Raw genomic sequence first — 13,565 nt, 5'->3', positions numbered from 1 at the left:
ATTTAATGTGGTGGTCCTTCCCTTTGCTATTTAATGGGCACCAAAACAATCTAAGAATCCTTTATTTTCAACCTCATTATTAAATTTTGTACATGTCTGTCCACTCTATATATATATATATATATATATATTATACACAGAAATAGCAAACCCCTCATCCCAGACATGTTACTTAATTCTTCCTTTTAAAGAAAACTAAAATGTACGTGTGGCATATAATATTTTCATGAAAAAAATAAAAGAAAGTAATATGATGATATCTATAATATTTTATTAAATAAAAATATCACTATTTTTTCCTATATTCAAATTTTTAAAAATTAATTCCTCAATATTTATTAAGCATTTAATTGGATGACAGTATTTTTTATTCCTATTTTTTTTTTTATAAAAATAAATAAATATCTTAAATATGGTTAAATATTTCATTCTCACTGATTCTTTTTCATCAATATTTTATATATATATATATATATATTTTAATATCATTTTTCAGGGTGTTTTCTGAGATTATTTGTGTAGTGTTCTAAAGTGGCATTAAGTACTTTCAATTTCTATATTTATTCTTATATTTATACATCTTCAAATACTTGTCTAATAATCAAATTACATATAAAATAATTTTTATATTTTAATTATTAATTTTTTTTTTTTTTTATAATCTAAATTATTTTATAAATCAAGAACATAGAACTAAAAAACCGGTTTTCTTGTGTCAAGAGCAATGATATATATTTTTTAGTATTAGAAAAATAATAATAATAATAAATTGTAAAAATAGTGTATCTACTATCTAAAGAACACACGTAAGCCACTATTTGGGTGGGGTTTTTATTTTTTATTTTTTAATTTTTTAAATGTAATAAAAATAAATTTTAACTATCTGCTGTTACAAAATGTTATTTTTATGTGTCTCTTGAGCTCAAGTGATTTATTCATCAATTTGCATTCGTTTTCCACCTATTTAGTTTCTAAAAATAATTCCTTGTAGGAAACTCCAATTAGTAATTGAGAAGATAAACATTATGAGATGTCCAAATTCTATAATTAGAAAGAAAAAAGGTAGAGAAATCTTGAGTGAATTATCTTCTACATATATATATGTATATGTATATGTATATGTATATATTTTTTTATAATGAGTGTGGAAATTACTCTTATATAAGACTGCAATGGAATATATAACCCACTAGTCTGCTATATTTAGATTAACTTGTAAACAGTTTTTGAAACTTTAAAAGAATTAGAACATGGTAGTGATTGATTTTTGGAATCATATAAAAAAGTCCCCAAATAGAAATTGTGTCTCCCATTTTATTTCTCACTATTTATTACAATTATTTTTAGCTTCATCTCATTGATCAACTACAAATTCTTTTCTAATCGGTCACTCAAAAACAATATGTTATTATTCTAATTTTAAAATATATACACACACACACACACACATATATAGATAAGAGTGTAAATATGGAGGCATTAATTAAGGATGTGAACAATGGAGATTTTTTTCCTAATTTTTGGCTATTTATTTACTCCTCTCCGCAACACCCCCTGTTCTCAATTCAATTAAAAATCAAAACTTTAATTTAAAGATGGTTGCTTTCTCTTCTTCATTTCTCCCTACAGTTCTCTCTTCAAAGCTCCTTCCTTCTCCTCCCCCTGCAACTCCATCTCACCAATTCACCATTTACTCTGTAAGTACTAAAGTTGATGAAAAGCCAACTTCCACCACCACGAGGACATCGCCAGAACCAGTCACTACCCAGACACCACCATCACTTCCTTCCCCTCCATCGCTGCCACCAAGAAAGCTAGTAACAAGAGCAGAACCAACCATCCCCACCATCGTTCTCAACGCATTCGACGACATAATCAACACCTTCATCGACCCTCCAGTTCGTCCCTCTGTAGATCCACGACACGTACTCTCTCACAACTTTGCTCCTGTCGACGAGCTTCCTCCGACGGAGTGTCAAGTTGTGGAAGGTGTTCTGCCTTCGTGCTTAGATGGTGCTTACATCAGAAATGGCCCTAATCCCCAGTTTCTCCCTCGCGGACCTTATCATCTTTTCGACGGCGACGGAATGCTTCACTCCCTTCGGATTTCTCAGGGGAAAGCTACACTTTGCAGCCGTTTCGTCAAGACTTATAAATATATAACTGAGAGAAACGCCGGCGCGCCGATTATCCCGAATGTGTTTTCCGGCTTTAATGGCCTCACAGCCTCGGCGGCTCGCGGCGCTGTCACGGCGGCGAGATTTCTAACCGGACAATTTAATCCTGTTAATGGCATTGGCCTTGCAAATACTAGCTTAGCTTTTTTCGGGAACCGTCTTTTCGCTCTTGGTGAATCAGATCTTCCTTATGCCATTCGTTTAAAACCAGATGGAGATGTACAAACAATCCGCCGCCATGATTTTGATGGAAAGCTTTCAATGAGCATGACTGCTCACCCTAAAATCGACCCAGATACCGGCGAGGCTTTTGCTTTCCGATATGGCCCTGTACCTCCCTTCCTCGCTTACTTTTACTTCGACCCAAACGGGAATAAATTCCCAGATGTACCCATTTTCTCCATGGCCAGTCCTTCGTTCCTCCATGACTTTGCTCTCACCAAGAAGTACGCTCTCTTTGCCGACATACAGATCGGGATGAATCCCATGGAGATGATGAGAGGGGGATCACCAGTTGGCTCAAACCCTACCAAGGTGTCAAAACTCGGTATCATCCCACGTTACGCAAAGGACGAATCTGAAATGAAATGGTTCGATGTTCCTGGACTCAACATAATTCACGCCATTAACGCTTGGGATGAAGACGATGGAAACGAAATAGTGATGTTAGCACCCAATATTCTCTCAATAGAACACACTCTAGAGAGAATGGACTTAGTCCACGCGTTAATGGAGAAGGTAAGAATCAATTTAAGAACAGGTGTGGTAACCAGAACCCCACTTTCCGCCAGAAATCTCGACTTTGGTGTTATAAATCCGGCTTACACGACGAAGAAGAACAGATATGTATACGCAGCGGTTGGGGATCCGATGCCGAATATAACAGGGGTGGTGAAGGTGGATGTTTCCGGCGACGGTGGCCGGGAGTGTATAGTGGCTAGCCGGATGTACGGACCGGGGTGCTATGGCGGCGAGCCGTTTTTCGTGGCGAGAGAGCCGGAGAACCCAGATTCCGATGAGGATGATGGGTATTTGGTGAGTTACCTTCATGATGAGAAGAAAGGGGAATCAAAGTTCTTGGTGATGGATACTAAGTCACCTGATCTTCGTGATGTGGCTGTGGTTAAGCTTCCTCAGAGAGTGCCTTGTGGGTTCCATGGATTGTTTATCAGAGAAACTGACCTTCTTAGGCTATAATCAATCAAACACAAGACACGTTACTGTGTATATATACATATATATATACAAGACACGTACGTGTGCGTACACACACGCACGCACACACATATATACGTATATCGTTATAGTAAAAAATTTCTTACTACAAATCTGTCTCCATGTACAAAGGCCATCCATCTTCTTCCATAAACTCTTAGCGTTAACAGTTTATGTAATATCTTTATATGAATATTTATGTGGATGGGGTCCATTAAATTTTAAAGGGATATATATTTCAGAAACATTTTATATTTTTATTGAATTAAATTATAAATTAAATGCCAATAATAAAATCTATATATATATATATATATATACACACACGCACGCTAGTTGAAAATATTAAAATTGAGATTAGAAATTTTGATAGAAACAATTGATTCTTCATTTTATGATGAGAAGGATGATAAAGACCCATAAGAGAAGAAGCTCCAGGTACTGATGCCAGCGGTGGAAATAAGCTTCATGTGAAAGTTATGCATACATACATACATACAGATATATATATATATATATATAATGTTACTAATACATGCCAATCACGTTATTTTGAAAGTACAGCTACGATCTAAACAATTTCAAATAGTATATAAGGTTCTTAAACATATATATATATATATTTTTAAAAAAATATATATATATAATGTTTCACGTGGACATTCATTTAAAAAAGAATTTTAAGAGTACAAATTCTATTTTAGTACGAGAATTTTACATCGGCCAACAAACTGAATGCCTACATAGTTTTAAATTGGTAGGACTTCTGGATAATATATTTCTTGCTTATACACTTATCGTTCTCTTTTTATTCAAGTAAAATACAAGATGGATCTCCGATGACCCACAATGGGGACTTTGAGAAATGTTGAACATGATTTTTGTTCTTTATTTTGTGATTTTTTAAATATGGAAATTTTATCGAAAAATTATTATGACGTATGCATATATATATATATATATATATATATTAGAAGCAAGGGAAGAAGAGAGGACCATGTTGAATGAATGAATTTATAGTGGTTAGATGATTGAATAATTGGTAGGCTATATTTACATAAATTTTTAGTAGTTAATTGTGAGATGAATTTATAAACTATATCAAACATATTTATTAGCAAACCATGAATTCAAAGTGCAATCCAAGCCCTAAAGATATATTCAATCACATTCCATATATATATATATATCTCTAGAAATAGAATTCATAATAAAAAAACATTAAACTTTTTTATGTGCATAATCACTTGCTACCAACAAGAATATGGGAACATGCCTTATCTCTAAACCAGAAATGTTAAATTTACTCCTCTTTGTCCACCAGAATCACACCGAGAACCCTGCTGCTTAAACGGGGAAGATTAAGATTAATGATTATCACATACATTCAACCGTCTAACCCAGATCATAGGACTAAAATTTCCAATTTCCAAATGATACTGCCTAGACTCCATGAGAATGTATGTGGGTACTGCAAATATGAATCCTGCCTTTCTTCATCAAAACAGCCTGGGAACAGAACCATTTCAATAGTATCAATTTTTAGAGTAAGGGATGATCTCAGTATCGTAGTGTTTGACCTCTATATATCGGCGGATAATTTTCCTCAAGTTGAATAATTTGAGTAAAACCTGGAGAGTATTGCAGAGGATTCTAAGCAGTCTAGTCAGAAGGATATGCATGTAATCATAGTTATTTCACCTGTTCTGACTTGAATTCTACTAGTTGACTGTGTTAGAAAATCAAGTTCTTATCTGATATGAATGCAGGAAGGGCAAGGAATCTGCTTTAACCAGTGGACGAACACAGTATCCACAGCTTGGAATCTCAAGCAACATTACCAATGAAGCCAATTAAGAAGTGTTGAAATAATGCCAGCCCCAAATCTGATTATATCAATCAGAAGACCAGCTTATCAGTAATCCCAGAATCACTGATAAACTTCGTAGTTGCTTAGGACATTAAGCAAGATCGTTAGTTGTATTCCATATCAAATATATAATCTAGTAAGAAAGTTTTAATAGTATAGAGGCAAAATCCTTGAACTCTACCAAAACAAAAAGCTGGGTGTAATAGGTCCAGGATTACAGATGCGCATATCTTCCTTTTTCTTAACTTCTCTTTTCTTTTTTTCTTCTTTTTTTTTTTTTTTGGGATTCAGGGCCTACAATGATGAGCAAGAGCTTATGCTGATAGAACTGGAATTGACGCTTGTTAAGCTCTCTATGTGCATATTTTCACATGAAGCATAAAATTTAGCACTTTAGGTTGCTGTGGTGGACATCAGCTTTATGAATACAGAAGTGGAAAAATGGCTATGTATATATTTGAAGCATGAAATAATCAAATGTCCAAGTGTGTCAATTTCCTTTTGATTAGCACCTAAAGGAGAAAAAAAAATGCAGTATGGACAAGAAATGACCATACCGAAGCTTCTCTAAGTGCATGCCTACACTTTCACCATGTGTGCCTCGGCCACTGATGAGTTTAGATCTTCTCGAGACTGTGATCTCCTACTTTGAAGACGCATCTGACCTCTGTGAGGGGTCCAGAAGGAACCCATGCTAGAGCTGTCAAACTGCATCTGCCCCAAACTACTTGATGAATAACTATGTGCTACACTGCTGGTTGATGAGTACAAAGAGGATTCCATGAGCTGGATGCTGCTGCCACCAAGACCATGTCCTAAGCCAAATGGCCCTGGCGAAGGGCCACTAATTGTTGGACTTAAGGGTGTCTTCACTCTTCCATCCCCTGAAAAGCAACAGTTAAAGACTTCTGTCAGTGATTATTAGATAACTCAAATTCATAAAATAATAAAAGCACAGATGGAGAAAAAGCTGCCTTAAATAAGAGGGAGCAAAAATGGAATAAGACGTCCAGAAAAAATGATGTAGTTGAACCCAATGGAAAAAGGAATTATGATCCTAAGGTTCTGAGAAAAACCAGAGTCGAGTATGGTGACGAGATTTATGCAAATATGAAGTACCTAAATAATAAATTCAGAGACAAATTTCCAAGAGCTCCTTAATCTTGGGAAACTACTCTTTGCCCACAGCAAATTAAAATTGCAGCCCTTGCAACAGAATACTCCTAAAGCACACCATTGATCTTTATTCTAGGCCCCTACACTTATCTCATCTCAAAGCATGGAACTTTCAAACAAAAATTGGCTGAAGTTTCCATATCCAGTTATTTCCATATAATGCTTTATGCTTATGTCATGTAAAATTCAATACAAAAAGAAATCTTTCCCAAACGTTAGGCAAAAGCATTGCTAGAACCCCGACTAACAAGTCTATTATTTTAAGTTCTAAAGTGAAAAGAGCTGAGGTATAATTTTTTTTAAAAAAATAAAGAACTGAGGTATAACATTATTGAGAATACCCAGAAAATAAGGTTAGTCAAGGAGCAAAGGTTAGAAATCGACCTTACTGAAATTCTGTATTTCTTTGTTTTAAAACTTTGGGTAAATTATAATTTCACTAGCTATGATTTGACACTTTTTTATATAAAAAAGAAACATAATTAAGGACAGAAGAAATTAAAAAAGCATATCATCATACAAGAATAACAAAAGAAACCAAGAAAAAGAATAAAAAGTAAAAAATAAATAGCAGGAAGGCCTTAGCATAGAATAGCCTCCACAATTCCTCTGCCGACTAGATAGATTAAAGATGTATTCCTGAAAAATTTTGTGTCTTAGCGGACAATGGAGAACACTATCCTATCCCAAATAAGTATAGAAGGTTAGCTGAATTTATAAAAAATTCTAGAATAGTGCTTAAACCATAAGACCGAAAACCACAGCAAAAAGAGCACCAACCCCCAAAGCTTTATAATCCTTCCTCCTCACTGAACCATTCTAATGGATAGAGAAGAAATCCCACATCTTGCAAAATGTTAATTATAACCTTTAATTATCCAGAGAATGGCACGATTTTGTCTTTGCATCTGCAATAATTAGTGTTAATCCTATTCAGTACTACTATCCAGGGAAAAAAACTTTGAGCATTGAGGGGAGTTTAACCTTCCAAAAAAGGAGTCATCTTGAGGTTTTATCCATAAAAAAAAAAAGAGATAATACCAATAAAAACATTTAAGACACCCATGTAGTTTATTCCTTTACGAAGCCCTCCATTCACTACCCTTAAGCACTCCATATCCTCTCCTTATCTCATCACCAAACGAGATTTTAGGGGGAAAATCTATGGATTGCTCATTTGTATAACTTGTACCAGAGTTACAACACTCCTATTTTCCCATTTCTTGGATTGCCCCGTGGATTGTTAATGATCATGAAGTTGGCAGCATGATTTCTTCAATGCAGTTCATCAATTTGACTTTTTTTTCCTTGGACACTGAAGACAGAGTTTGGTTCATGCAACTTTGAGCATCTTTTCATGCAAATCCTTTTGTTTTCCTTTCGAACAAACTTTCATTCGTAATCTTGCGTTTTCGAAGGGACCCGCTCCATCTAAGTTTAAGGTTTCTTTGGACTGTGTTTTGTAATAGGGTTAATAATGATGATATGCTCCAAGTTCGCACATTGAATCCTGCCCTTTCCCAAGGGTATTTGAGATGTGTTTCAAAGCTGTCCTTATCTCATCATCAAGCAAGATTTTAGGGAAGAAAATAGCCCCACTATGACCATTGTTGCTCTAAAGATTGCTCATTTATATAACTTGTACCAGAGTCACAACACTCCTATTTCCAATTTCTTGGATTGCTCTATGGATTGTTAATGATCGTGAAGTTGGCGACAGGATTTTTTTAATTCAGCTCATCAATTGGACTATTTTTTCCTAGGACACCAATCACACTGTTTCGAATCTTCAAGTATTTTCTCATACAAATCCTTTTGTTTTCCTTTCTTGCAAATTTTTCATTCATAACGTTGTTCTTTCTAAGCCTTAATTTGAAGCCACCTACTCCCTCTAAGGTTAAGGTTTTCTTCAGACTGCCTTTTTAAATAGGCTTAATACTGATTATGTGCTACAAGTTCACATGCTGAGTCATGCCCTCTCCCAGGTGTATGTGAGATGTGTTTCAAAGTTGTTGATTCTCAGCCACCTGTTTCTGCATTGTGATTTAGCATGGCATCTCTATGCCAGATTATTTGACCCCTACAGTCTCGGGATAAAAGTAGGACCAACACTTAGAAGGTGGGGAAAATAAAGCTGTGTTTGAAACAACTGATGTAAGACAAATTGTGTTTAAATCCAACCTGCCTAGTGAGAGTATAGACCAGAGAAAATTGGAGATAAAAAAATGAAGAAATATAGAAAGAAGTGGATTGGATAGGATAAGTTTGAGTTGAAAATAACCAGAAGAATGAAAATTGAGATCAACAGCAAATAAAGCCCCAACGAAAAATTCTTAATTCATCATCGCTTATTTTTTCTAGATACTTACTGTATATTATATAGATATTAGTTATAAAAGATAATAAAAATAATAAAATAATAAAAGAGAAAATAAAAATTTCTTACTGTTGTTAAAGTTACTGGTTGACCTATCCTTGTTCAATTGAGCTGTTCTTCAAGCCTTTGCCTTGAAATAAGTAATTGGTTGAGCAGATTTCAAAGAATGGTTGGTACTTTGTCGCAAGTCAGTTCAAGCTACAAGTTTTAAATTAACTTTAAATTTTTCACTTGTAACAAGCTGAAGTCTTGTGAAGTTTGACTTGAGGGACAGTATTAGAGAACAAGAATGTCTCCTACAGTCTATTTGAGTAAACTAGTTTTCTTATAGTCTTCCCTCTATATTCAAGTGTGTTGTATAGGTAGGTCCCATTCATCAAAATCCTATTTAATCAAACTCTAATCTTAGTTTTCCTTTTCATATGGATTTTAAATTGTGATTTACATTTTCGTTCAACATAGTAAAACCTCAAGCTAGTCCACTGTTACAACCATCAGAGATTCTATTAAAAAATTTTATATCACAAGGGGTAAAATTATAATTTGCTGTAGACATTTCCTAACCCTCGAGATTGTACATTTTTATTATAATATTTATGTTGACAAAATTGTCATCGAGAAATTTTGAATTTAAATTATAATAGAAATTTTGACTATAAATTGGAAAAATTATATTTAGTTAGCATTTACTATTTGGAAATATTAGCTGGCCAGGGAGCTGACAAGATATGGTACCTTGCCGAATCCAAGGCTGCTTAGGTTCACATCCAATTCATTTACTTGATGACTTTGTTTAGAATAACAAAATTTGGTGTTTGGACTCACAGCACAAACTTTCCCTGCTAAAGGAACAAAGGAAGTACAAAGAAAAAGCTACTCTTTTGAAACAAACAAATGTAGCAAAATAAGCATGTATAAGTCACTATTATAATGGAAGAGCTTACCTGTGCTGATTGGACTCCAACGCTGGAATCTGAAAGGAGAAGGGATATTGAGAACAGATGTGGTGGATGCACTTTTATGACGAAAAAGTGGGAGATAGGACCTCCTGAAAAATCTTGGCATCCAATTGCCAACACAAGATAGTGCACAGAGTAGCAAAAACAATGAAACAAGCAAAATTGCAATAAGGATTATTGGATTCATCTTTGTTTGGAGTATGTCAAACCCAGGAAGTACTGGTGTGCTTGATAATAATTTCCCAGCTTCTAGCAGTGCCACTCCAAGTGTCCACGTAATACTTCCAGAGCCAATAATGATTTGATTGTCAGTTATGTGTAAGCCTTCTCGCAACAGCGATACAATGTAGGGTGCCCTAAAGCAATACTGTTCAATAAAAGGCTGGGGAGAGACACTGTTTTTTGCTATTTCCCAAGTTTTTTCACAGAATTCACGGCCCCTCTCCAACACATCATCAAGGGCAGCATCTGCAGTAAGATTAAAAAATCTGTACACAACAAAAAATCCAGATACAGCATAGAACCGCCCATATGGACGAGGGTAGCTGTCTGGAAGAGCACAAGGTTGCAAATCGCAATCAATTCCGGGGCTTAGATGGGACCATTCAGAAGAATTAACAGCTACTTTTGCAAGTGCACTGCATTTTTGCCAATCTGGAGCTCCAATAAGCTTGACAACAACCCCGGACTTTCCTCCTGCACCTAAAACTTTCCCTCCTACAATTGGGCTCCCATTTTCTCGCTCAATAGAAGAACAATGAAGGCAGGTGTATTTCTCCTTATAGCCAGACTGCAAACAAGGATGCTTGATTTCTACATTCCCACTAACTAATTCTGCATCACTGATTTTTTCTAGAAGCCCCTTTAAGAGATGAACCACAGACCTTCCAAATGCATCATTCAAACCATATCCTGAGAGAGAATATGCACTAAGATGATGGTTAACATCTCCAATTCTAAGGTTTAGGTTAGTCTCGTTATGCGCATTTTCCTCATTCTCAAATGTAACTTGCAATGATGATCCACCCAAATCAAGGGCACCAAAAGTTTCCTTTTTTCTTTTGGCCCCTAACTTCTCTGTCTGATAGTTAAGGGCCGTCCATCCATAGTAAGCTTCCTCTGTACCACTAATAATCTTAACCCACTCTTTCTTGCATAAGAAGGGTGAATCTTTCAATATGGACCATGCATTTTCTAGAAGCCAAGTTGAGTCTGCGGTTGGCAGCCTGCGAACCCCAGCTGTAGCATAAAGGAAGAGAGATGTACTACTATGAGCATGCTCAGGAATTTGCTTGGCTGCCCACCGAATAAGTGGTTTTATTGCACCCTTCAGGCCAGATTTATTGTGCACCAGCTTATCAAGCCCAGGTTCTGTCTCCATTCGGTCGTAAGCTCGCCCACTAGATTTTTGAGAAATACCTTCTCTTAGTGACTTCATGACAATCGGGAAGCTACTGTCTCTCTTGTTGTTAATGGATGCCTGATAAACATATACTCGAGTCCCAGTACTACCACAATCAAGAACAACGTAGAATTTGGATGTTCCTTGAGACCAATTATGGTAAAAATACATCGAAACCATGTATACCAAAAAAGCAAATAACAATAGGGATAAAAAGACAAAGATAACTTGCACCCACTTTCTGTGCAGAAATGGGGTTCCGGTGGACAATGCCTTCTCCTTGGAGAAACTTAGGTTATTCTCTTTCTGCAATGGATGCGGGTGTTTTGCATTGATATCAATCCCATGGGGAAGGTTGCCCTCTTCAGGATCAAGGCGATGATACGCTGAGAAATCTTGGAGAGATGAGGAGAGCCTCAAATTGTTCTTGCGTCCGGAGCTAGCAAAATTCAGGGGATGGGGAACAGGATCGCCTCCAGGAGGTGATAACCCAGTAGACATATGTGGAACAGCAGAAGACTGCGGAGCTGCCGAGAGACGAGCAAATGCAGCTGAGGATACTTCTGCAATCCGCTTGAACATCATTTCTTCATGTGCATAAATTATTAGCAACTTCCGCCAAACAATTCATTGCAGAGGTCAGAACGAAATAACTTATTACCATCGTATTCTGTACACTAAATGCAAATGAATTGTGCCGATTTAAAACTCCTACAAACTTCAAATTGTCTACAGAACTGGTACAAGGGTTTGGCCACCAAGTAGGGAACAGTGAAGTTCACAAATTCTGCAATTGATAGGATCTAGTAAATCTCAGATTCTCATATGATCATTCCTGAAATCTGTATTAATGATAAAGTCAAAAATTGATCCAAAGGCCTACACGTAATGATTACCCAACTGTCGATCAATACAGAAAATAAACGATGGAAGAGTTGATCTGCAACAAACAAAGAGAGTCCAAGTGTTTTGCATTTGTCTGAATCACCGAGGAATAGTGAGAAACCCAGAAAAGAGAGGAAAATTCAGACATACCCGAAGGAAGAAAGAAGCAACAGAGGTCCTAAATTTTTGCTTCAGATCTCTCTCTATGACTTGGTAGTCTGCGAAAAGAGATGTAGACACGTATATACAAGAACAGAGTGCCTTACTTTCTTTCTCTGCTCACTTTCTATCTCGTCACTATGAATCTAACAGATTTGAGATTTTATCCCAGATCCAACCAGAATGAAACTGAAACTGAAACTGAAGAAGGGAGAAAGGGCGGTCCGCGTCTGGGTAAAAAAGCTCACTTTTTTTTTCTTTTTTTTTTAATTTTAATCTAAACCAGTAGTTATAAGTAACTTCACACTTGTTTCAACATTTGAGCTGTGAGACTTTAGGAACGAAATTAAAATAATTTTTAAATATAAATATTTGGTAAAAATAACTAAAGGAATTTAAACTATTCTGATATTTGGTCAACTTTTATCTTCTTCTATTTATCAAAATCAATATTTTTCAACAAAATCCAACATATATAAATCAATGCTTAGTTATTAGTGGAATAAGCCTTGAGGTTACGAGAGTTTGTATTTAATTATTGTATATGGCTGTAAAATTAATGTAATGGTTAATGGTTATTATATAACTCGGTTTATGACTGAGTCTACCCAAAAAAAACATGCATCAAATCCCAAAAAGAAACTCATACTCATTCATATATATTTATATATATATATATACATGTTTTTTGCATATAGTGTGATACCCTAGTAATTCAACACAATCTACAAATAGACTTCCTTTGTTCAATATAATAAACTTATAACTATTGGAATATACATTCAAGCTGTGAAGCTTGGAAAGTTATTATGAACAATCCAATGAAACCCCATTACAAATGGAATGAAAATTACAAAAAAGTTAATACAATTAAATGCTCATTGATTTTAGTTTAAATTTTAATTTTATAAGATACGAATAAGAAACCATCTTAAACAAAATAAAACTTTGATTAAAATGATATCAAATCAAATTAAATTTCTGTTTAAATAAAAATTTTTTGATATTAATATGTTAATAAGTAAAAATATAAAATTTTCAAAGCTAACAATTTTTTTTTTGTAAAAAAAATAAATAAATTGAGTATTAATTGGCCGTAATTATTTCAATTAAAAATAATTAATTATTACAGAATATTTATTTTATTAAAATCATAATATCTCACTGAAATAAAATCCAACTTAATCACTAAATCCAACCAAACATAATAATAAACTAAATCTTAAATCTTATTAAATTAAACATTATAAATCAACCACGATCTTTATTAAGATGTAATTATTGGATAACAATAAAATAATTATCAGGAAAAATCAGTTCTACCCTTTTACGCTCTACGGCTAAC

The 13,565-nt window shown here is 34.9% G+C and overlaps 2 protein-coding genes across 6 annotated transcripts; one reads left to right on the top strand and one right to left on the bottom strand.

Moving 5' to 3' along the window:
- The first annotated feature begins 1,564 nt into the window (after window positions 1–1,564).
- Window positions 1,565–3,618, top strand: NCED4 (nine-cis-epoxycarotenoid dioxygenase 4). The gene has a single exon (XM_022037930.2). It carries the CDS (start codon window positions 1,596–1,598, stop codon window positions 3,372–3,374), a length of 1,779 nt encoding a protein of 592 aa, XP_021893622.1. The 5' UTR covers window positions 1,565–1,595; the 3' UTR covers window positions 3,375–3,618.
- Window positions 3,619–5,585: 1,967 nt separating this feature from the next.
- On the bottom strand, window positions 5,586–12,491 carry LOC110811388 (GDA1/CD39 nucleoside phosphatase family protein). Of its 5 annotated transcripts, none has more exons than XM_022037883.2 (4): window positions 12,212–12,491; window positions 12,060–12,116; window positions 9,760–11,963; window positions 5,586–6,146 (listed from the first exon to the last, which is right to left on the bottom strand). In XM_022037883.2, the coding sequence occupies exons 3-4, from the start codon at window positions 11,759–11,761 to the stop codon at window positions 5,842–5,844; spliced, it is 2,307 nt and encodes a 768-aa protein (XP_021893575.1). In that variant the 5' UTR covers window positions 11,762–11,963; window positions 12,060–12,116; window positions 12,212–12,491; the 3' UTR covers window positions 5,586–5,841. The 5 variants fall into 5 exon arrangements, with proteins under 5 accessions (XP_021893575.1, XP_021893576.1, XP_021893573.1 ...); XM_022037884.2 differs by having other exon boundaries at window positions 12,073–12,116; XM_022037881.2 differs by having other exon boundaries at window positions 12,060–12,491.
- Window positions 12,492–13,565: the final 1,074 nt, after the last annotated feature.

Source organism: Carica papaya, chromosome 3 (assembly GCF_054855325.1).
Source record: "Carica papaya isolate Zhongbai chromosome 3, ASM5485532v1, whole genome shotgun sequence".
Taxonomy (NCBI): Eukaryota; Viridiplantae; Streptophyta; class Magnoliopsida; order Brassicales; family Caricaceae; genus Carica; species Carica papaya.
This window is presented reverse-complemented; position numbering and strand designations above follow the sequence as displayed.